The sequence below is a fragment of the Hippopotamus amphibius genome, chromosome 9 (genome assembly GCF_030028045.1).
Source record: "Hippopotamus amphibius kiboko isolate mHipAmp2 chromosome 9, mHipAmp2.hap2, whole genome shotgun sequence".
NCBI classification, from domain to species: Eukaryota; Metazoa; Chordata; class Mammalia; order Artiodactyla; family Hippopotamidae; genus Hippopotamus; species Hippopotamus amphibius.
The window spans coordinates 134390462-134414835 of record NC_080194.1 but is presented as its reverse complement, the minus strand read 5'-3'; the positions used below and the strand labels follow the sequence as shown (position 1 = coordinate 134414835).

Genomic DNA, 24374 nt, shown 5'->3' with positions numbered 1-24374 from the left:
CACCCTTCCCCGGTTCTGATCATTTTCATACACTCCCCTGCACTTGGTAGGGCAGGACAATTTTTTAAAATTAATTACTTTATTTTTTCGGCCATGCTGCGTGGCTTGTAGGATCTTAGTTCCCCGAGCAGGGTTGGACCTGGGCCCCAGGAGTGAAAGTGCCGAGTGCTAACCTTTGGACTGCCAGGGAATTCCCAACTTTTTTGTTTTTTAATTGCGGTAAAATCCATGTGACATAAAATTCACCGTATTAACCAGTTTAAAGGAAACAATTCAGTGGCATTAATACATTCACGATGTAGTGCTATCACCACTGTGTAGTTCCGGAACATTTTTATAACCCCCAAAAGAAACCCATTCCAACTAGCGGTCACTGCCATTCCCCTGTCCCTCCAGTGGATCTGTTTTCTGTCTCTGTGGATTTGCCTGTTCTGGACATTTCATATAAATGGAACTGTGTGATACATGACCTTCTTTGTCTGACTTTTCATTCAGTATGTTTCCAAGGTTCATCCGGGTTGTGACATGTCAGTACCATGCCTATTTAAGGACAGCTGTGTTTACCCCATTTTACAGATGAGGGAGCATGTCCTTCTTCATGGTCAAGAGTGTGAGCTCTGGGTTAAGCAGTTGTGATTTTAGTTCCAAATTCCCCAGCAGCTTTGTGACCTGGTGATAACCTCACCGAGCCTGTTTCCTCATCTGTCACATGGGCAGCAGGGAAATCGTAGTATCTCTGTCACAGGGTGGATGTGAGGATTAAAGAAGAGGATGTCTGTGAAGTGCTTAGCTCAGTGGCTGGCACATAGTAGGTGCTCAAGAAACAGTAGATGTTATTTAAGCCTGTGAAGCTCAGGGAGATGAAGTGACAGCAGGTGGTAGCGGAGCTGGGATCTGAACCTGGAACTGTTTAAAACCACACAGTTATAAACTATAAGACAGGTGCCCTAGAAATCCAGTCTTGCCCCTTGCTCCTCTTCCCCTATATCCAGAGTCAGGGATGCTGAGAGGTTCCCACTAGGACTCTGAGCCTCAGTTTCCCCATCTCTAAAATGAGACTCTGAGAGCACCTGTCTAAGGCTGCCACTGTGAGGATGAAGTGAGAAAATGCACGCAGTGGTGCTCAGACAGTGCAGGCCGTGGTGGGTGTTCTCATGGCCGGACCCCACGGGCTGGATGTCTGCGGTCTCATCCCTGCCGGGCTCTGGAAGTAAGCTGGGCTCTCTGTTTGGCAGACGTATTCGGGCCTTTTCTGCGTGGTGGTGAACCCCTACAAGCAGCTGCCCATCTACTCGGAGAAGATCATTGAGATGTACAAGGGCAAGAAGCGGCACGAGATGCCGCCCCACATCTACGCCATCGCTGACACGGCCTACCGGAGCATGCTGCAAGGTGAGCCGCCCGCGGGTGCACGGAACTCCTCTCCCCCAGGGAGCCCACCGGGGCTGCATGCAGTCACTCCCCAGGCCCCTCCTGTCCTGCCTGACTGCAGTTCTCGCCAAGAATGTGGAGTTTGGCAGGCAGCGCTGGGCGACAGGAGGGCTGTGACTGAAAAAGGGAAAAAGCAAGCCGAACATCTGTGTCTGAGGCCCGGGAGGGCGAGGGAGGGCAGATAGCTTGGGTAAATACGGGCCGCTGGGGCTTCTGCTCCAAAGCTCGCCATCCCCCCAGCAGCCCGAGGCCCTGGGCAGGCCAGTTGTCTGGAAAATGGTAGGATGATCTCACCTGGGAAGGGAAGAGGGTGGGGAACAGGCCTGGGGCTGACCCAAGCAGATCTGGGTTTGCAACCAGCTGTCACTCACACCCTGCGGGATCCTGGGCGGATGTCTTTTCCTCTCCAGCCTCATTTTCCTCATCTGTGAAAGGGAGTGATAGGATCCATCTCGCAGCTTGTTGTGAAGATTGTAAAGCAGGCTTTTCCACACTGGAGACCTCTGCCTGTTACCTCCATGTTTATGTGGTATTATTATTACCATCATTAACAACTTTTACTTAAGTAGAACATACATACAGTAGAATGCAAAACGTGTGCAAACTCAGTGTCCAGCCTAAAATCAATTGTTACATGTCTACAGTCATATAATCACCACCCAGACCAAGATGGGAAATAGTTCCAGAAAGTTCCCTCAAGTCTCCTCCCATAAAAGGAAAACCTGGTCTTGAGATACAGGAGTTCTGCTGTGCTTACACTTGGGGACGGGCAGCAGAAAAGAGCGGTGGCAGTTTTAAAGCTGTGCACCATTGTTATGTGATTTTTAGGTATGAACAGTCTAGAGCAGCGGTCCCCAACCTTTTTGGCACCAGGGACCGGTTTCCTGGAAAACAGCGTTTCCACGGACTGGGGCAGGGGGCGGGGGGTGGGCGTGGCTCAGGCAGTCATGCGAGCGATGGGGAGCAGCAGATGAAGCTTCGCCTGCTCACCCACTGCTTGCCTCCTACTCGCCCACTTCCTAACAGGCCACGGACCAGCAGCGACCCCGGGTCTAGAGGTTGTAAGCTGGTAGCTGGTAGGCTGGATCCAGCCGTCAGATAAGTTTGGTTTGGTCCACGTGGAGTTTTAAGGATACTTAAATTTGTTGCCAACTTTTAAAAATTTAGAGATTGTACATAAAAAAATTTAGAGATTTCTAGGTTCTCTTGAAAGTATTAGAACATCTGGCAACATGTGCTCCCATCTGTCAGCTGCCCCTTTAGAGCCGTTCCCCCGTCCTCACCTGGCCTGGTGCACTTGCTTGTGTTCACTGCCTGGCCCCTGTGTTTGACTTTGCAATCCCTGGAAGAGCTTCCTCCAAGAACATTCTGGGTTGGGAATTGAAAGGAACCCAGCTCTAGAAGCTCCTGAGAGCAGGGATCCAGGTGTGCCTAGCAGATATACCTCTCCAAGGTAGAGGGGCTCAGGCAGAAGTTTCCCAAGTTACTGACAGGGTTAGCCAAACCCCACAGGTATGACTCAAGCTGGACCACTCCAGACACGGGACTACCATTACTTCCAAAGACCAGAATATGGAGCCTTGCAAAGACCATTGTGGAGATACAATCTCAGGTTGTAAAGTGATGACTCTTGGAGTTAGGTATGTGTCTTTGTGGGAAAAAAAAAATCCTTTGTGGTCTCCCTTGATGGAAAAGTATAAAATGGTGGTTCACACACCTCTTTGGTCACAAAATTATACTATTTGTATCATTTGGGGTGCTTTTGCTTGCAAGAAACATAGCAATCAATTAAAGTGGCTTTAACAACAGGAATTTATTACCTCACATAATAAGTAGTCTAGAGATTGATGATTTCAGGCTGAGTTAATTCAGCAGCTGAAAACCAGACTTCTCCGGGATTTTCTTGGGTCCTTCCTCATGGTTATAAGATAGCAGCCATAGCTCCAGACATCACATCCTCATGTAATAATATCCAAAAGCATGAAGGAAGGGGAGGGTTAGGTTCTTTTTCCTATGTCTCTTTTTTATCAGAGAGGAAAACCTTTTCCAGAAACTCCTAAGCAAGCATCCCTTGTGTCTGATTGGCTAAAATTTGGTCACATGACAACCTCTAAACCAATCATTGGCAAAGAGGACTGGAACATTTATCATTGGTTTGGACTGTTCCTGGTTCTTTCCTGGAACTGAGGGAGCACCCACTAAGCACATTTTATCTGAATACCAGAATGAAAGAAAATTTCATTAGCAAAGGGGAAGAGGGCATGACAGCTAAACACTGCCACAGTGCTCTTAAAATATATATGTGTAACTTTAAAAAAACCCCAAACTTTAATCTTATATATTCATTCTAGAAAAATTAAAACATATATTTAAGCAAAAGAGAATGTATCAGCGCCCATAATTCTATCACACAGAGATCACCAGTGTTAACCTTTCATGTGCTAACTGAACTGGATGGCATGAAATGAAGGAGGTTTTGACTATCTGAAAATAATTGGCTCCAGAAAAAAATCACTTAAAATAGGCATGGTAGATTAAGGGGGTAGAGGGTTTGACGTGCTTGCAAAATGACATTGCAAATTATGAACATAGGCTTATTTATTTTACAAGTGATAGGAATTTGGTGGTAATTGCAGCTAGATGCTATTTCTTAGATTGAGTAGAAAATTAACTCAGGGTTGGATTTTCTTGCCTTCACTTTTTTTTGGACAGAGCCATGTGAAAGCATAAGATACCGTTCTTCATGTCATGCTTGATTTCTGCAGTGTGGGATAAGAGGGTAATTTTTGCAGACTTATTGGAGAGATCACCACTTTTGCCAAAGGCTTTTGCTTATTTGGTGTTTAGCATAGTCTCTCAAAGTTCCTGTTGTGTCATCTTTCCTGATGACTCTCTGATATTTGGTTGTGAATTGATCTAACTTCTTTTGTGGCCTTTCAAAGGTCACCAACTTGTGACACTGCACCTTCAGGGAAATCATCAGTTTTGCAGAGCAGCCACTTTGTTTTGTGTTTGTATCAAGACGATGGATATCGACACCCAGTAGTTGGCACGGTGAAGCCTTTGAGTTAGTGGGCTGCAGTGATGCAGACCAGAGAAAGATGCTTTAGTGGGGTCGGATTTCCTAAATAGTTGACTCATTGAAGAATATTTTTGTGTTGTGATAACTGCTGCCTCCCTAGACAGCTTCCCATCCACGGGGCAATGTTATACTCCATAAGAGGATCCTCGGAGCTAATACATTTCATTCCTTTTAGGTGCTATATATATTTTTTTCATTTCATTTATTTATTTATTTATTTATCATTTATTTTTTTATTTATTTTCTGCATTGGGTCTTCGCTGCGGCACATGGGCTTCTCAGTGCGGTGGCTTCTCTTGTTGTGGAGCACAGGCTCTAGGCGCACAGGCTCAGTAGTTGTGGTGCACGGGCTTAGTTGCTCCGCAGCATGTGGGATCTTCCTGGACCAGGGATCAAACCCATGTCCCCTGCCTTGGCAGGCAGATTCTTAACCACTGCACCACCAGGGAAGTCCGTAAGCTCTATATTTTAACACAAAATTATATAGTGAAATATAAAACTACCTAGAAATTTTAAACCTCAAGAGAAAATGACAACTGTGAGCGCACAGACCCATGAAAGATGAGCTCTTTTTCGATGAAATGTTAATCACTAGCTGCTATGCATGCATTCGTTTTAGCCTTGCCTGGTACTTTTTAGCAAATCAGCGATGACTCCAATTGAAAAAAATCCCCAAAAAAAAAAAAAAAAAAAATCAAGGAGAAAAGTGTAAGCTTGGGAAAATCTGTTTTTTTCTTTATAAAGTGGGAATTTGGTTTTCGTGAAGGATCACGTGGGCCCAGTTTGTGACTCTGTTGGTGAATGTTGCTGTCCCAGGCTGTGCAGTCACTGGGCTGGAGTCATGCTGAACTTTCTGTGTTGTTGGAGACGTCAAGCTAGGAGCTGCGGCTTCCTCCTCAAGTCCTCTGTGGAACAGGGTAGAGTGTGAAGAGGTGGGGTTGGGAAGGGATGGAGAACACATTCACTGAATACAGAATGAAACTAAAATGTGTCGCACAGGTGCTGAAGTTCCCAAGGACCCCTAAACTCCATAAACCCCACAAACTCCATCCTTGCCCACCTGCTCATCATTGAACCTGTGGCCTGTTTGCTGGTGCCTGGCATGGAGTAGCTGCGGAGTTAATATTTGTAATGAATGAAGGAAGAGCTCTTAGAGTTGTTCAAAGAAAAGAACTGACCAAGATCAGGATGAGTGGGGTGGGTTGTCCAAGAGAGATGGGGAGTTAAAGAAGCCTTGATGGTTTACTAAGAGGGGGGAGGGGAGCTGGGATGACAGGGGAGCTGGGATGACAGGGAGCTGGGATGGCATTCCAGCTGAGAATAGTAACAGGGAGTTGGGAACATGGGCAGGGATTTCTAAGACATGATTCACTGGCAACCCCCTCCTGAAAGGAAGCCAAGCCCCTTGGGGGAGAAGAGGATAAGAGAATTAGGCATTTAAAAATGCATCCTGTGTATTGGGTTGGCCAAAAATTCATTCGAGGTTTTCTGTAAACTTTTTGGCCAACCCAATATGTATATTTGTAAATGGTATCGTGTTTGCTTTTTACATTTCCCAATTTTTTTTTTTTGGTTTGTTTTTGAAGAGATGATAGATTCAAATTCTAAAGCTGAAAATTCTGCCTTTCAACCCTTGTGCACTAGACTCAGTCTGCCTCCCCAGAGACAACCATGGTTTCTAGTTTATTAATATTCTCCTAGAGATATTTTCTGCACGTGTGTGAAGATACATATCTATTTCCCTTTCCCCAAGTTTTCCCCACAGGTAGTAACATTCCATATGCACTGTTCTACATGCTGCTAGAGTATTACATGCCCAAAGGGATTCCTTGTTCCTTTTTTACATTTTTATTTTTTATTTTTACTGGAGGTATATGTGAAGATGATTTAGAGTTGATTTCTTGAGGTTTGTTAGGAAAAATAGCCATCCTTTGTTGCTTCTCTAATTTCCCCTCTCCAGGCGTGACCGTGATCAACTCTTAACCGACTTTTGGATATTTACTTCTGTAATCTCTAAGAAACTTGAGTATGTTGCAGATATCTCAATTTTTCCCCTCAGTCTTAGGCATTACCTATTGGCTTTTCGTCATGGAACACGAGGATTTAGCTCAATCACCCCCTTGCTTTGTCCCTGCTACCTCCTCCCAACACAAACGCACACACACACCATCTCAAAGACTCCCAATATGGTTTTTTTAAAATTAATTAATTAACTAATTTATTGGCTGTGTTAGGTCTTCATTGCTGCGTGCAGGCTTTCTCCAGCTGTGGTGGGCGCGGGCTACTCTTCGTTGCGTTGCTGGGGCTTCTCTTTGTGGTGGCTTCTCTTGTTGTGGAGCGCAGGCTCTAGGCGCATGGGCTTCAGTAGTTGTGGCATGTGGGCTCAATAGTCGTGGCTTGCGGGCTCTAGAGCGCAGGCTCAGTAGTTGTGGCACACGGGCTTAGTTGCTCCACGGCACATAGGATCTTCCCAGAGCAGGGCTCGAACCCATGTCCCCTGCCTTGGCAGGCGAATTCTTAACCACTGCGCCACCAGGGAAGTCCCCCAATATGGTTTTATATTAATTTTGATGAGAGCTATATTCAGAGTTTACATTATTATGATTGTGTAGATCTTATTCACAGCTGAGCTCTGCACTGTATTGCGATTACTTTTGCTGCACAATTTATTCTTTTCCCTGGAGTTACTAATTGCCTTTTTTTTCTAATTTGGTTATCTATGTACTTAATCACTAATTCTACCCCAAATTCTCCTTCAAAATGTGTTAATCTCCTATTAATGTATCTGGGTATGTGTTCAAGATCCTATTGATAGCTTCGGTTTCAAGGAAACTTGAAAATGACTGCTACTGGAGACTTCTGACCTGCGCTGGCTACCCTCTGTGACTGGTAGCTGACATTTGGGATCTTGTTTATCATCCTTGGAACTCCCTTCATTGCTCTCATGGTGGATTCTTTGTTTCTTAGTTTCATGTCTTCTTCGTCCTTAACTTACTCCCTCTTTAAATGGAGTACTTTCTCTAGTAGCTTCTCAAGAAAGGATGTATGTGAGACAAATTGAGATCTTATGTATCCAAAAGTCTTGATGCTTCTCTAATATTTGAGGGATAGCTTAGCTGGATTTATATTTTTAAGAAAGAAACAGTTTTTCTTTCAGAATGTTTAAGACATTGCTTCATTAATGTTGAGATTCAGTTTTATTTTTGAGAAGATAAAAGCCAATCTGATTCTTAATCTTTTGTATGTGACCATTTTGTTGTTGTTGTTGTTTTGATTCTTCTTTATCCCCCTGTTCATGATGATGGGATGTGCATGGGTCTGTTTTCAGCTGTTGTGCTGGAGACTGAGTGGACCCTCATAATCTATAAACTCATGTCCTTAAATTCTGGGAAATTTTTATGAATTATGTCCTTAATGATTTCTTTCTCTTTGTATTCTCCATTCTGTTTCTTTCTACACTTTTTCTTATTTCCATAATGGAATTCCTAGATCGTTTTCATCATTTTCATCTTTTTCTTGTCTTTCTCTCCATATCTTTAAAATTTTCTGGACAGTTACCTCAACTTTATCTTATGAACCTTCCACTGAGTTTTAAATACTGCTATCATTTTTAAAAAAAAATTTCTAAGAACTTTGTTTCTCGAATGTCTCTTTCTTATAGCATTCTTTTCCCATGGATGTGATGTCCCTTTTCTTGGAGGGTACTTCTTCACGTGTAGGTCTCTATTTCCTCCAAGAAGCATATTTTCTTGCTTATTTGTTTTAATTTACGTTTGTCTCATTAATGGCTTTCTTCAGATGCCTGGTGAATTAATGGCTGTCCATTCTTCTGGGATGCTTTAATGCATGGGCACCGGAAAGTTGATGGCAGCCCTGTGCTTGCAGGAGGAGCTTGCTGGTAATGAGCTCGGTTATAGGACGGTGAAGCTGGGCTATTCCATTGGCGCACTTCTTTTTTTTTTTAATATTTATTTATTTATTTGATTGTGCTGGGTCTTTGTTGCAGCTCCAGAGCTCCTTAGTTGAGGCATGTGAACTATTAGTTGTGGCATGGATGCGGGATCTAGTTTCCTGACCAGGGTCAAACCCGGGTCCCCTGCTTTGGGAGCACGGAGTCTTATCCACTGCACCACCAGGGAAGTCCCCGGGGCACTTCTGATATATCTTTCAGTCTTTTCTCTTGGGCTGATGAGATTCTTCAGAGAGGACTTGTGCAATCTTCTGCCTGGAGAGTAAAGATCTGCCTACCATCATTTTGAGGGTCTAGTGGAGAAGAAGCTAAGGGTTTCAAACTGTGGGGTGAAACTTGCATGTTATCCTCCTGCTTTCAGTGTGGTTCCTGGTGTCCCCCAAGACAGAGACCCTCTATTTCTGCCTCTCCGGAGAATAAATCTGCCCCGTTTCTGTGGGCCATGGGAAGGGCAGTCACTTGGCTGCAGGGAGTGTAGAAGGTATCTGGAGTATCTACCAGTATTCAACCAGTCCTTATGTTTTTTTGTCCTCCGCCCCCTTCCCAAGGGCCCGGGGCTGCCACTTACTGAGGTTTGGGCCGGAGGCAGGGAGCTCCGCTTCTCTGCTTTCCCCACCGCCAGCTCAGACGTCTCTCCTGGGACTGTCATCATTCATCCTGTTTGCTGGCTTCTCAGGTTGCGTTGCTGTTCTCTACTCTCCCTTTCATTTGAACGGCTTCCTGTGTTTTTGAAAAACCCCTTTACTGTCATTTTAGTCAGGTTTGGGAGGGAGGAGCGCTAAATGCCTGTGTTCAGCCCACTGTCTTTCGATGGAAATTCTCTCACACCTTCTTTTCCAAAGGAGCAATAATGGCGATAGTGGATTTTTACTGGATGCTTCCTATATGTACAGGGCTTTCCAGGAATATTCTCCGTCCATCCTTCCCACAAACCCACAAGGCGGACAGGATCAGATTAGGATAGGCTTAATTAAAATTAAGCCCTGAAACTATTACAGTGCCCACACATGTAATCCAGAATAAAAACACACTAAACTATAAAGTAAGGAAAGCTGACAAGATTTTTAATTTTCCCATAATATGTACCGTGATAGTTTTTAAGAAATAGCAAATATTGGTTCCTTAAAAAAAAATGTTCCCTACTTTTCCCTCCCTCCCTTCCTTCATATGTGGCATGTGCTCATGGGCCTATGTTGACATGACTGGTCAGATAATCCAACGCTGGAGGCAGGTGCTATTATTAGTCCCATTTTATGGCTGGGGAACCTGAGGCTCAGGGAGGTGAAGAACTTGACACATGAGTGTCAGAGCAGATTTTAACTTGGTTTATCAGACTCCAAGGCCTGGGACTTGCCGGACCAGTGGGTGGTGCTGAGCTGCTGCTCAGGCCCCTCCTGCCCCACGGAAGATTGTTTGGTCCTACGGGACTGTCTCCTCACATCTCAGGGTGTTAGTGTCGAGGGCCCAGCACTTGGGGAGCTGGCGTTAGTGACTGCAGCAAATTAGTGTGATGCATGTGGGGAAAACATCACCCAAGCTTTCCCGACAAAAACCACTTTGGATCTCCTGCCTCCCCTCTGTGGGACCCCGGGTCGGGGAGGGTGTGAAAAGGCAGGTGGGATTTCATTCTGAGGATGACAGGAGCCGTCAGGTTCTGTCACTGTAAGTGTTATGTCCTCACCTAATTAGCACCAAATGGCTGTTCTCAGGGGATTAAAAAAAAACCCCAACAGCCACAGACCTTTATCAGCTCAAACTCTTGGCTGAATCCTCTTCAAGCTGCGAAGTCTGTGGGAGTGGAGTGATCCAAACTCCGCTCTCTGCTTTGCAAGTTCGCACTCAGTCTGAACCCTCTGGCCGCGGACGGCAGGCCCTGGTGGGGGGCTCGCTCATGCTCCCCCAGCTCCCCAGAGGCTGCTCTGTAAACTCGGCAGAGACAGGAAGGTACCGATGCACACTGGGCTCACTGCCCCAGAAATCCTGCATCCCTCGGCCCTTGCAAGTCCCCTGCAGGACAGCCTCCCCATTTGACAGACCAGAAAAACTGAGGCTCAGAGCACCAACTGGCTTGGCCCCCAAGCTGAGTGTCAAACCTGCCAAGTCACCTTTGGCCACCCTGGAAACGTTTTACCTTCCCTCTGAGGCAGTATGGTAGATAGTGTAGTGCTGTTACCCCCATTTAACAGATGAGGAAACCGAGGCCCCAGAAGGCTAAGTGACTGGCTTTGGCCTTATAATTAGAAAGAGTTGAACTTGGCCTGCTACCCTGTTCTCCTGGGATGGAATCACTGCCATCTGTAACCACGTCCCTGGCTCACTGTTGTAGAGGACAGAGATGGTGGCAATCATAAAGCTGATGATAATAGCAATTATGGAGCTTTTGAATGGGCCTTGGGTACCTTTCAGCTCTTTGTGTACCCAGTCTCATTTCATCACTTTCATGCCCTTGCAATGTGTGGGTGTTTATCCCTTTCTGGTAAGGAAACTGATGCTCTGAGTTGCCCAAGATGTGGAGCCCAGAAGTAATGTCCAAGTTGTTTTGCTCTTGAGACTGTGTTCCTGCGACACATCCCCAGAGGGGACTGGTTGCATGCTTCTCTGCCTCTTGGAGACTTTGCTGCAGCTCTCAGCTCAGCGTCTGGCCTGGCGGCGTGAGGGCTGCTGGTGGTTCCATCTGTCTGGCCCCGTCTGGTTGGCCCTCTGAGTTATCATGAGAAGATCACGTTCTTTGGCAGGAAATGAGGAAAAAGGATCATCTGATTCTGATGAGCCTTTAATGGACTGCCCATGGTGTCTCACACAGATGGGAGAGAGCTAAGGAGAATTAGTTTCTTTTAATAAGCAGTAACTATTGAGTTGGAGAAGCAGATATGCTTAAGGGAGTGGATTGGGGAAGCTCCAGCTGACACTTGGTGACGGCGTGTTCCTCTCGGACTGTGCGTGCTCCAGCCTCCCCGCTCTGTGTCCTCCTAGCCTCAGAGAGAATCTGGCTCCCTGTTCCTTTTTTCACCCAGAAGTGTTGATTGAAGCCCCACTCTGGGGGGGCCTGTTGTGGGGGGCACAGTGTACTGAGGGGTGCAGATGTGCATCAAATTAAAGCACACGTGCGTGTGTTACGGGAGAGGTCCAGGGAGCTGCCGGGGGACCCTGGGACCTGGGAGGGCAGGGGAGGCCCCCCTGCGAGGTGACATGTGGGCTTAACAAGGGAGTTGATGGGATGCAGGAGGCTGTGGGGCTGGAGCCAAGAGGAGGGCACAGAGAGTGGAGGCAGGAGCTGAGGCCCAGGAGGCCAGCACGAGAATATTAGTCTTCCTGTACCCACGCCCCCTTAGCTGGCTAGTTCCGCTACGAAAGATGCCAGAGCTTCATGTGGGTCTGGAAGAGTCCTGTTGGGGTCCCGCGCAAAGCTCTCAGAGTACCTCTGCCCACCCAGAATCTCTTCCTCCCCACGTGGAGGATGGAGAGTGGAAGGCCTGGACCAGCAGGGCAGAGGTTTAGGGCGTCGCTTTTGAGCTGGTTCAAAGCACCCACTTCCCTGTGCCTCAGTTTCCTCATTCGTCCCATGAGGATGACACCTGCCCCGGTGGCTGTGCGGGCTGGTTTGGACAGTGCCTGGGGAGCACGGTGCCAGGCAGGGCAAGTGCAGGGCTTGAGCTGTCACCTGGCAGGGCCCAGAGTGGAGGCCCAGCCCTGACCTTGGGTCTGGAACCCTCGCATCCACCTTCGTGGGTGGCATTAGGGAGGGAGCCGCCTTTCTGCACTCAGTGGAGCCCGGGTGCTCCGGCCTTCCCTGGCTGGGGGGAGCCGTGGCCCCGCGGGGACTTGGGCCTGGCCACCTCCCTCTCCCCGGGGTCCCACCGCAGCCGGGCGTGGGAGGGCAGAAGGGAAGCAGCCGGCCAGGTCTGCTCTCAGGCCCAGCGTGATTTTCTCCTTTTATGGTCATCCTTCAGGCCTCTGGCTCCGCAGCCAGAAACCACGAGCTGGTGTTGGGCCCAGGCCGAAATAGCTGGTCTGTGGGGAGCTGGGAGTCTCCTGGGAGTCTCAGGCCTGACGCGGGGGAGGCCGTGGGGAGCCCTTTCTGTCCTTGGAAAGCCCCCTTGCACACCTGCTCATTCAAGGCTAGATGCCGAGGCCCGGGGGAAGGAGGGGAGCCAGGCACGTTTGGGGCTGGGGTGTGAGGTGAGGCAGACCGCAGGGCTCCAGGCCGGGCAGCTCAGCCAGGCTCAGGCAGTGGTGAGACACAGGCTTCAGCCCTGCGGTCTCCGCGCCGGTGCTGTGCTCCTTCCCATCTCTGTGAGCTGCTGTGGCCCAGGCCCTCTGCTTGGGATGTCCTGCCTCCTTGGAGCCTCCTCCCCCTGGGGATTCCTACACGTGCTTCTTCATGGGGCTCAGTTGTCAGCTCAGCTGCTAAGACATCCTGTCTCGAGATCAGGGAGCATTAAAGCAGCTCTACCTCCGGCTGCACCTCGAGCCTACACACATTGTGGCATTTGCCCGCCTCAGTTCTTGGCCCCGTCTGCCCCCCACGCTGGATCCTAAGGCTCTCGAAAGCAAAGGCTAAGTAGGTCTTAGTAAACGCTGTGTTTCCAGTGCCTGGTGCACAGCAGGGGCTCTGGACTTGTTTGTAGAGTGAATATGTGAATACAGGGAGAAGTGCTGACCGTGGCTTCAGTGTGAATTGCCTTTCTGGGAGAGAAATTAGAGAGAGAGAGAGAGAGAGAGAGAGAGAGAGAGAGAGAATGATTGGTTGAGACTGATTCAAGTCAACCATCGTTTTCTGAGTACGTACTATGTGTCACACGTGGTCCCTGCCCCCAGGGTCAGGCACAGCCCTGGCCCTCAGGAACTCAGGGCTAGTAGGAGAAGCATTAAAAGCAGTTTTGTCAAGTAAGCAAATAAATAAATATATAATTTCATGTGACAAAATTATGAAGTTATTTTTCCCCCCTAAGGAGAAGATAAAACAGGGTGATGGGATCAAGAGAAACTGAGGGGGGCTATGGCTGCATGGTGGTCAGAGGTGGCTCTGTCTGAGGATGTGAGACTTGAGCTGGGGTAGGAAAGGTGAGAAGGAGCTGGCCACATCAAGACCAGGAAGAGCTTTAGAGGCAGAAGGAGGAGATAGTGCAAAGGCCCTGAGGCAGGAATGAGCATGACGTGCTAGGGAAGTGACGAGAAGGCCAGGGTGGCTGCAATGTGAGTGGGGGAGGGAAGTAATGAGATGAGGCTGAGAAGCAGTGGGAACCTCTGTGGACTATTATGAGGCCATTTAGTATCAGCTACAAAGACTGTACCACATAGTCAATGCTTATAGTCAAATGTTAAATGAAAAGGACTAGAAAATCACGCCATCGAATGGTGTCAATTGTGTAAATCACTCTAAACTGCCAAAAAAAATAGTGGAAAGGAGATATATCCAAATATTAACCATCACAAGATAGGGGGATTTTGTCTCTGCCAAACCTTCTGCAGTGGTTGTGTACTAATTTTATTATCCAAATAAAAAGTTAATGACTAAGGAAAAAAAAAACCAGTTTTGTAACTGTTGGAAAACGAATAGACCTGTGTAATGTTTAAGGAATCAGATCTCCTGATTCAGAGGTGGTGTAAAAGCAACATTGTTTTTTAAAAAACTTTTTTGTAGTGTAATTTATATACCATAAATCAATCCATTTATGTCTGCAATTCACCAGTTACTGGTGAATTTACAGGGTTACGCAGCCATCACCACAATCTGTTTATCTATCATCCCAAGAAGAAATCTTGTGCCCGCTTGTGCCCTCTTATACTCACTCCCCATTCCCACTCCCCATTCCACCCCATCACTAGCTTACTTTCTGTCTCCATAGAGTTGCCTCTTCTGGACATTTAGTATAAATGGAGTGAGTGATACCACATGTGGTGTTTTGTGACTGGCTTCTTTCATGCAGCATAATGTCTTCAAGGTTCATCCATATTGTAGCCTGTATCAGTGCTTTGTTCCTTTTTATGGCTGAGTAATATTCCATTGTATAGATAAGACCACATTTTGTTTATCCATTTACCAGTTGATGGACATTTGTATTGTTTCTACTGTTTGACTATTATAAATAATGTAAAGTAGCGTAATTTTTAGTAAGATGAAAAAGAAATATTCTGCCTGTCGTATCATGGGAAAATGGCCCATTACCATTCCAAACAATCCTTTTCTCCTGAAAAATACTGAGGTGAAACAATGATCATGGTGAAGTTAAGTGCTACAGTGGAGGGAATCTTTGAACTATGGGAGCCAGGGTCACCACTAGACCAGGTGGTACTTTTATAGAATAAGAAAAAGGTAACCCTTTCTCAAGGCACCTTTCTTCCACCTGCTGAAACATGGTTGTAACAAATATACCAATCTACAGTGATCAATGTTCATTGTTCTCCCTTAGAGGTATGCAGTGAACAACTCGTACCACCGTCCATGGCAGCCCTCGGTGGAGGGGGGGGCATACAGTAGAAAGGCCCCCAAATTAGCTCTAGGGAGGTATGGAGTCAGAGAAAGTATCATAGAGGAGGTGACTTTCTCAGGGTGACATTTCAAGAATGGATTTAAGAATGAATGCTCAAAAACTTGTACTTGAATGTTCATAGCAGCACTGTTCACAATAGCCAAAAGCTAGAAACAACCCAAACACCCTTCAACAAATGAGTGAAACCACAAATGTGGTCTGTCTATACAGTGGAGTACTATTCAGCCATGAAAAGGAGTGAAGTTCTGATACACGTTACAACAGGGATGAACCTCAGAAACATCACACTAAGTGAAAGAAGCCAGACACAAAAGGCCACATGTTATACAATTGTATTTGTGTGAAATGTCCGTGATAGGACATAGAGACAGTCGGCAGATGGGTAGTGGCCAGGGCTTGTGGGGAGTGGAGGACGCAGGGTGACTGTTTAATGGGTGTGGCGTTTGGTCCGGGGCTGATAAGAATGTGTTGAAACTAGGTAGAGGTGTGAGTCGCCTGGCATTGTGAATATGCTACATGCCACTGAATTGTTGGCTTTTACATGGTTAAATTTGTTTTGTGAGTTTCAGCTCAATGAGGGGAGAAAGGAGAAAAAGAGGATGAATTAGGCAGGTAGAGAATTGATGGAGATGGTGTTCTGGGCAGAAGAAACAGCGTGTGCAAACTTGATGGGGAAACTGCTTTGCACTTTCAGAGACCTCTGCTCCCTCGTGTCAGACACAAGCTCAGGCTCAGGGAAGGAATCAGCTAGAAAGGCCGGGGAAGTCAGTCTCCTGGGCTCCGCATGGGTCAGCAAGCAGTACCCACACTGAGCCCTCCTGCGCACAGCTAACCAGGGCTCAGTTAGCTTCCCACGCTTGCAGCCCGTGTGTTTCCGATGGGAACGTCGCAGGCTGGAGGTCCCTTGGCAACGCCCCACCCAGCATGGAGCTGCCCCGGGCCCCTGCCAAGCCTTCCCTGGGAGCCACTCCCTCTCCTGGGGACCTGGGAGGAAAGGCCTCCGGACGGGCATCTGACCCTATAAATCTCCTGTGCTCTGGGCACAGGTTTCCCAAGGCTGCTGGGAGGTCCTGCCTCTCTTCCCAAAGGAGATGAATGGAGGCAGCCTGTCTGCCACTCCTTAGAATAGTGGAGGCTCTGGGCCAGCCCAACAGGGTCTCTCTCTGCCTGTGGGCTCATCACACAGTGCTGGGTCCTCCATGCCTCGCCCCTCGGCGCCTTCCTGAATCCATTTTTAACTGGTTTCCTAGTTTGCTCTGTTCCCAGCAGATTTGTCCCTCCGGGTGGAAGTCAGAGGCACAGGCACCCATATTCCCTCACTTCCAGTCCAAGGAGCTGGAGGTTGTGCCAACCCAGGGCACCTCCCTCCATGGATTCCTTGTGATGCTGACTTCTGTCTCTCTCCAGAGTGTACTGGGGAGATGACAGTTTTACTGTTTTTATCTCGGAAGGAAGTGCCCCCAGTGCATGGTTGTGGATTATATAAGGAAGACAAAACAAAGCTGTGGCCTGGAAGCAAGACCTCTGGGGTTATGCATCTGGGTTTGAGCCCCTGCCTGCCACTTCTTAGCTGTGTGACTGTGTTCGTTGTCTAGGGCTGCTGTGCAAACTTGGTGGCTTAAAACAATTGGAATTTGTTCTTTCATAATTCTGGACACCAGGGGTCTGAAATCAAGGTGTTGGCAGGGTTGCTTCCTTCTGGAGGCTCTGAGGCAGAATCCGGTCCAGGCCTCTCTCCTCTTTTGGCTTCAGGTGGCTGCCAGGTCCTTGGCGTCCTCAGCTTGTAGGTGCATCACTCCAACCTGCCTCCTGCTTCACGTGGCTTCTCCATCTGCCTCTGATTCCCCTCTCCTTTCTCTTATAAATAAGGACACCGGTCATTGACTTAGGTCTCATCCTACATCCAAGATGAGCTGGAGATCCTTAATCACATCCGCAAGACCCCTATTCTAAACAAGGTCACCTTCTGAGTTGCTGAGTGGACACTTCTCTGGGGGCCACCATTCAGCCCACCACAGTGGCCTCGGGCAAGTCGCCTCACTTCAGTGTCCTGTCCTGTGTGTAAAGAGGGGGTGGTGCCAGTGCCCAGCTCAGGGGCTGCTGTGGGGGTGGGACAGGTCACCTTGCGTGGAAGGACTTAGGGCGGGCCTGCGGCACAGTGAATACGCGCCAGGCGGGAGCTGCTCGGGGCGCTGCGGGCGGGCAGCTGCTTCTTTCCTCTCTCCTAGGCTTTATGGTCATAACGGGCTTCTCGCCAGCAATAAGGACAATTTTTGCACGTTGCCTGCTTTTGGTGAGGTGACGGAAGGGTTATACACACTCACAGCATAAACACGAGCAGGACGTGAGGAGATGGAGTGAAGGGAGGGCTTCCTCCTGTCCTGGTTCTCAGTCCCTCGGACCCTCTCCTCAGAGACAGCCATCGTTGGCTGTGTCAAGAGTAACTTCACAATAAATCCAATATACACAAGCATTTGAAGGTGTGTGTGTGGGTACCTATACGTATATACGTATGTGTATGTCTGTGTGTGAAAGTATATCCCTCTTTTTAAAACATAAAACGTAGAATGCTGTGTCACCCAGCCTTTTATTCTTTAGCTTACTATGTCTTGGAGATTGTTCTCGGTCAGGCTGTGACGATCTGCCTGGTTCTTTTCAGTGGCTGACCAATGTACCACTGTGTGGCCCTACCAGGTTTGTTTTTTTTTTAATTTAATTTTTATTTTGTATTGGCATATAGTCGATTGACAATGTTGTGTTCGTCTCAGGTGTACAGCAAAGTGATTCAGTTATGCATATACATGTATCCATTCTTTTTCAGATTCTTTTCCCATTTAGGTTATTTCAGGATATTGAGTAGGTTCCCTGTGCTATGTCGTAGATCCTTGTTGATTTTCTATTTTATATATAGTAGTGTGTATATATTAATCCCAGCCTCCTCATTTATCCCTCCCCCCGCCCCATGCCCTACCAGATTTTTTTAAAATTAATTAATTTAGTTTTATTTATTGGCTGTGTTGGGTCTTCGTTGCTGCACATGGGCTTTCTCTAGCTGCTGTGAGTGGGGGGCTGCTCTTCACTGTGGTGCACAGGCTCTTCATTGTAGTGGCTTCTCTTGTGGAACACGGGCTCTAGGCGCATGGGCTTCAGTAGTTGCAGCACATGGGCTCAATAGTGGTGGCTCACGGGCTCTAGAGCACAGGCACACGGGCTTAGTTGCTCCGTGGTTGTGGCACATGGGCTTAGTTGCTCCGTGGCATGTGGAATCTCCCCAGAGTGGGGCTCGAACCCGTGTCCCCTGCATTGGCAGGCGGATTCTTAACCACTGCACCACCTAGGAAGTCCCACCCTACCAGATTTTAAACACCAGAATGTATTTAGCTGGTCTGCAGTTGATGGACCAGTTAAGTGGTCTCTTTCTGGTCTTTTGCTTTTGCTGCTATTGTTACAGTGACCAACTTAAGCATCTGGCCTTGGGCACATGTGTGGGAGTTTCTGATGGGGCTGTTTCTTGAGGTCTGTGGAGCAGCCCAGGAGTCGTAGCAGGAGGCTGGGGTGTCAGCCTGATGGGAATCAGTGCAGTGGGACTGGAAGACGGGACTTTGTGGTGATGGAGAGTTCTGATGCCAAAGGAGGGGTTGCCTCTTTGCTGTGGCCCTTCTCCCTGCTGGGGGCCATGCGTAGAGCCTCCCCAGACCTCCTGAATGTGGCCCCTGCAGGCAGCTGTGGTCTGTGCTACCAGCTCAAGGTAGAAAAAGTGAGAGTGAGAAAGAAGAATGAAAGCCTTTTGGCTCTTCTGCCTTTTGTCCTGTTGAACTGGTTCAACCAGGCCACTAGAATGTGCATCTGTTGTCTAAGGGATGGAGAGGACTGTTTGGAGGTGGGCACAGGGTCCATGGAGCTTGCACTGTCATCTCATTCATCTGACCCTGGGGTAGACCAGATCTTCTTTATGTGATGTAAATACACCCCACCCCCACCCCCAGATATGGTCAAGACTGTCCTCTCTGGTCCCCAGGGATGCATAGGCATGGGCTTTCCTAGTCCCATCCATACTCCCATCCTCCCATCCATCCTCCCATCCATCCATCTAACAAATATAATTGAGCACCTACTATATTTCAGGCACTTGAGACACAATGTTAAACAAAACAGACAAGCCCCCTCTTCTCCAGCAAAGTTTGCCTTCCAGTACAGGAAGATAGACAAACACAAGAGGTCACTGCAGATGGGTCCAAGTGATGTGAAGGAAATAAACAGTTTTATTGCCTGAGTGTCCAGAGGATGTGGCCTGCATCCCTGTGGACAGAGAGTTAGAAAAGGCCTTTCTGGGAGTGGAAGCCCCCGAGATGATGGGAAGGTGATGCCCCTGGCAAGAATCGGGGAGAGGGTGTTCCAGGCAAAGTCCCTGGGAGGAAAGAGTGTGTTCTCTGTGAGGGGCAAGTGGCTGTTTAGGAGCTGAGAAGAGGTAAGGAAAGAAGGGTGCTAGTAAGACAGCCAGGTGGGGACACATCAGGCCAGACCTCGTAGGCCATGGTGGGAAGGTTGGGGACCGCCAGGACTCGCCAGCTGGTTTTGGCTGGGGTGTAGCTGATGTAACTGTTCTAAGAAGATTCTTCGACTACAATGCAATGCCGCCTCACACCTATCAGGATGGCTATTATTAAAAATCAGAAAGTAGTAAGTGTTGATGAGTATGTGGAGAAACTAGAACTCCGGTGCATTGCTGGTGGGAAAACAAAATGGTGCAGCCACTATGGAAAACAGTATGGTGACACCTCAAAAAGTTAAACAGCCATTCTGCTTCTGAGCGTATACCCCAAAGAAGTGAAGGCAGGAACATTAACAGATATTTGCACACTCACGGTCATAGCAACACTATTCACAGTAGCCAAAAGGTGGAAGCAACTCAAGTGTCCATCAACAGATAAATGAACAGAATGGGGTCTATCCAGACCATGGACATCTTGACCCATGCTGCAAGATGAACCTTGAGGAAACTATGCTGAATGAAGTAAGCCAAACACAGAAAGACAAATTCTGTGCAAGCCCACTTAGATGAGACCCTTAGCGTCGTCAGAATCATAAAGACAGGAAGTAGGATGGTGGTTGCCCGGGGCTGGAGGGAGGAGAGGCTGAGGAGTTATTATTTAATGGGTGTGGAGTTTGGGAAAATGAGAACGATGGATGGTGGTGATGGTTGTACGACAATGTGAACGTGCTTCACGCCACTGAAGTGGACACTTTAAAATGGTCACAATGGTAAATTTTGTGGTTTTGTATATTTTACCAAAATTTTTAAAATTTATAAGAGGAAAATGAAGACCCCTCTGGCTGCCCCGTGAGAATGGCAGGGGTGTGGGCAGAAGCAGGGAGACGGGAGGGGAGGCTCTGGGCCTGAAGTGATGGTTCTCGGACCAGGTGTGGCTGTGGTGATGGGACAGGTGTACACGGATTCCTGGGAAGCGGATCCTTCCATCCTCAAGGCCACTTCGTGCCCTGGTTTCCTTCTTCTCACCTTAGACTTTAGCATAGCTGCTTCCCTGGTCTGGGCGGGAGGCCTCACTCCTTCCCTTGACTGGTCCCTGCTGGTCTTTCCAAGCCACCTTGTCTCCCAGTGCCTTCCCTCATCTACCTGGAGCCTGGGCCGCTGGGGACCTCCATTCCATTTCCCGTGTCCTGTCCTGTACTTGGAACAGCAGAAAGAGCCCAGGCTCTGACGCATGATGCTTCAACACCCAGGTTGGTCCCTGAAGTGGCTGTGTGACTTTGGGCTACCTGACCTCAGTTTCCTCAACCTTAAAAGGGTCAAGATCAGAGACCACACAGGGAAAGTGGTGGACAGTGTGTCTAGCCCATAGTAGGTGCTCAATAAGTAGTAGGTGTTGGGTTCAAACCCTGCCTCATCCACGCAGTAGCTGTATAACTATGGGCAAGTTTTAAAATTTCTCTGTGCCTCAGTTTCTTCATCTGTAAAATGGGGATAAAATAAGTTAGTTTGTCTCATAGGATGTGTGGGGGTTGAATGAGTTAACATGGGCAAATGCTTGAGACGATGCCTGACACAGAGGAGGTGCTAAGCGGTAGATACTATTATCCAGTGTGGTGCCTGATACCTGGTGGATGTCCTGAAAGCATTTGTTGAATGAATGAATGAATGAGTGACTCAGTTTCTTGCGTGTATGTTGAACATCCCCACAAGAAGCTCATGTCTTCCAGGTTTGGGGCTGGCTTTTTTCAGTGCTCACCAAGCTACACCTTCTCTGCGTCAGGGGCTTAGGGCTTGGAGGCTGGGGATCAGAAACTGAGGGAAGCAGGGTCCAAAACTGGATGCTTCTGCCTACGAGGGGTTCATGGTTCTGTGGGGGCAGAGACACAAACAGAGAAAAAAAGCAAGCCTGGGGCAGGGCGCTTGGGCAGCACGAGGCTGTGGCAGTGGAGGCCTCTGTCATGAGGATGGGCAGGAACCGGTGACAGCTCCAGGATTTCCAGTTGGGGGTGGGGGGGGCTTGGAGGCAGCAGTCGGGTTATTATTTGATGGAGGCTGGGGGCTTTTCTTGGGGCTTCTCTCTAGCAAGGTTGACTATTTGTGATAGCTTAGGAGTGTTGACAGAGATTTATAGCCAAGCCACCCCCTGGCTCCATCACTGTGGGGAAGGCTTCTTGGAAGAGGTGTCATCTTAGAGACTGAGGGAAGTGGCCAGGAAAGGAGAAGAGAAAGGCCTGCTAGGCAGCGGGAACAGCATGAGGAAAGGCACAGAGTGTGTTTGGGGGTTTATCTGGGCGGGGTTGCTGGGGAAGTAAGAGTGAGGGACATAGAGGTGCCCGGGCTGGCGAGGTGGGCAGGGCCAGTCATGGAAGGCCTTGGGTGCCATGCTTGGGAGTTTGGGCCTCATCTAAGGGCGCTGGGGGCCATGGACAGCTTTTAAAAACATCTTTATTAACATGAAACTTGCATACCAAAAATTCACCCAAGATAAGTGTAAAACTCAGTGATTTTCAGTAAGTTGAGATATGTAAGCATCACCACAACCCAGTTTATAAACCCCAAAATGTTCCTTTGTGCCTATTCGCAGTCACCCAACCCCAGCCCCTGACAACCACTAATCTACCTTCTGTCTTTATGCATTTACCGATTCTGCACATTTCTTATAACTGGAATCATACACTGTGTCGCCTTCTGTGTCTGACATTTTTTTCTTAGCATCATGTATTTGCGGGTCGTCCTCACTGTAGCCAGGATCAGTACTTCACTGCTTTATGACTCAATGATATTCCATTGTATAGACTGACCACAGTTTATTTATCCATCCACCAGCAGACGGGCCTTTGGGTTGTCTCTACTTTTTAGCTGTTATGATAATGCTGCTGTGAGCATTCGTGTGCTAGTCTTGTAGGGACACACGTTTCTGTTCTCTTGGGTAGATTCCCAGGAGTGAAATAGCTGGGTCACATGATAAATTTATGTTTAACATTTTAAGAAGCTTCCAAAGTGGAAGAGTATTAAGGAGCAGAGTGATCGGGCAGCTCAGCGTGTCAGAAAGATCACTCTGAGAAGGGGTTTGGAGGAGGATGTCACAAGATCCAGGGAGATCTTCGATCATAAGGATGGTGGGGATGGAGCAGGGAACGGACTTAAGAAATGCCTGCCACGTCACAGTCCCCGCTGCCCAGCAGAGGATATGATGCTCTGTTTTCTCGGTCATGGCTAACTGGCCGATGATTGAAGTGTGTAACCTTCCCTGTGTCCCTCATAGGGGATCTTGGCTCCACCCTGTGAGGCCACTTTAAGAGTAGAAGGGGAACAGCAAGGTCTGCTTAATCACGTTCGATTTCACAACGCCCTCTGCACCCACCAGGGCTCTCTGGTGGTAAGCAACAGAGACCTTATCTAGGAAAGGAATTTCCTGAGAAGTGTTGGGGGAGCTCACAGATACGGTGGGAAGAGTGGGGAGCCAGCCTCAGAAAATGCCAGAAACTTGCAGAGAACAAATGTGTGGATACTAAGGGGGACACAGGGTGTGTTGATCCGGCTCCGAGTTTTAGCTCAGGGAATCTGATTGAGGGAGCCTGGGTAACACTGTTGCCTCTTGGCTGGGGGAGCTTGTGGGTCAGTCCCTCCAAGACTGTACCTGATAGTCGGGGGTGGGGGTGGGGGCAGGGAACATGTCTCCTTAAGGACTGTAGGATGCTTTTCTCAGAAGAAGAGGAAATGGAGACTGGATTTTCAAACCAAAGATGTCTGCTACCCCATATTCCAGATAAAGAAATTGAGGCATGGAGAGGTTAAGAATATTCACCTGTCTGGATCCAAAGTCGGTGTTCTGTCTATGACCTAATCTGGACAGAGTGGGTCTCCTGGGACAAGCAACGCCCCCCCCCCCCCCCCAACCAAAGAGCCAGTGGACTGGGATGCTCACTGCCTCCTGAACAAGTCAGACTCCAGCATCTTTTGGGGGCTGCCTCCAGGACTTTGTGGTGTACGGAGAAGTATCTAAAAGAACCTTGCTGTGCTCTTGGCTTTGGTCTTATGCCCTGGGCAATGAGCCCAGCTGGCCCCTTGTCACCCCTAGTGGGGCTAGCATGTGGGAGCTTAAATGGGAGGCCCGGGAGGCACCACATCCAGACCCTCAGCTCAGAGCAAATTCTAACTAACGGCTCTTTTTTTCTTTCTGTTCTCAGATCGGGAGGACCAGTCCATTCTCTGCACGTAAGTGGAGCTGCTTTTTCTTCTGTTTTTCTAGAGTCAAGATCCACCCTATTAAAGAAAAATGTCCATGAGAACGGGGCTCTTTGATGTGTTTGCTGTTCCACGCACCCCGTCCTATCCCAGGCACAGCGTAGGTGCTCACTAAATATTTGTTGAACAAGTGTTCTGATGCTGCGGCCGGCACCCCTAAACTGCCAGTGATACCTGGTGCCATCTTGTTCTGCACCACCCCCTGTTAAAAACCAGCATTTATTGAGCACTTACTGTGTGCCAGGTCATGAACTAAATATTTTACAGACAGAATTGCATCTAATTCCATAACAGCTCTGTGAAGGTAGGTACTGTTTCTGTTGGTGAGGAAGTCTTGACTTATGTTAAATTGTCACCCTCGAATCGCACAATTAGTAACTACATTGTACCATACTTGGTAGTTGGTGTCGGTATTTCTTTGAAGACCTGGATACACAGTCAGAAGATATTAACTCAATTTAGAATCATTCAGAGGATTTTCAGGGTTCAGGAAAATCTCTCTTGGGGTGGGCAGAACACTGTCATCCCCTGGAGAATTTGTGGACTTAGTTCAGACCACTACAATGAAGTGAATATCGCAGTAAAGCAAGTCACACAAATGTTTTGGTTTCCAAGTACATATAAAAGTTATGTTTACACTACACTGTAGTCTGTTAA

At 48.0% G+C, this 24374-nt stretch overlaps 1 protein-coding gene across 4 annotated transcripts in view; it reads left to right on the top strand.

The window, feature by feature from the left end:
- Positions 1 to 24374, top strand: part of MYH11 (myosin heavy chain 11) — a 103103-nt gene that overhangs the window by 6772 nt on the left and 71957 nt on the right. For all 4 annotated transcript variants that reach the window (XM_057750398.1, XM_057750397.1, XM_057750400.1 and 1 more), the window contains exons 2-3: positions 1236 to 1392; positions 23660 to 23687. In XM_057750398.1, the coding sequence (XP_057606381.1) occupies positions 1236 to 1392; positions 23660 to 23687 (185 nt within the window). The remainder of the gene's footprint in view (positions 1 to 1235; positions 1393 to 23659; positions 23688 to 24374) is intronic.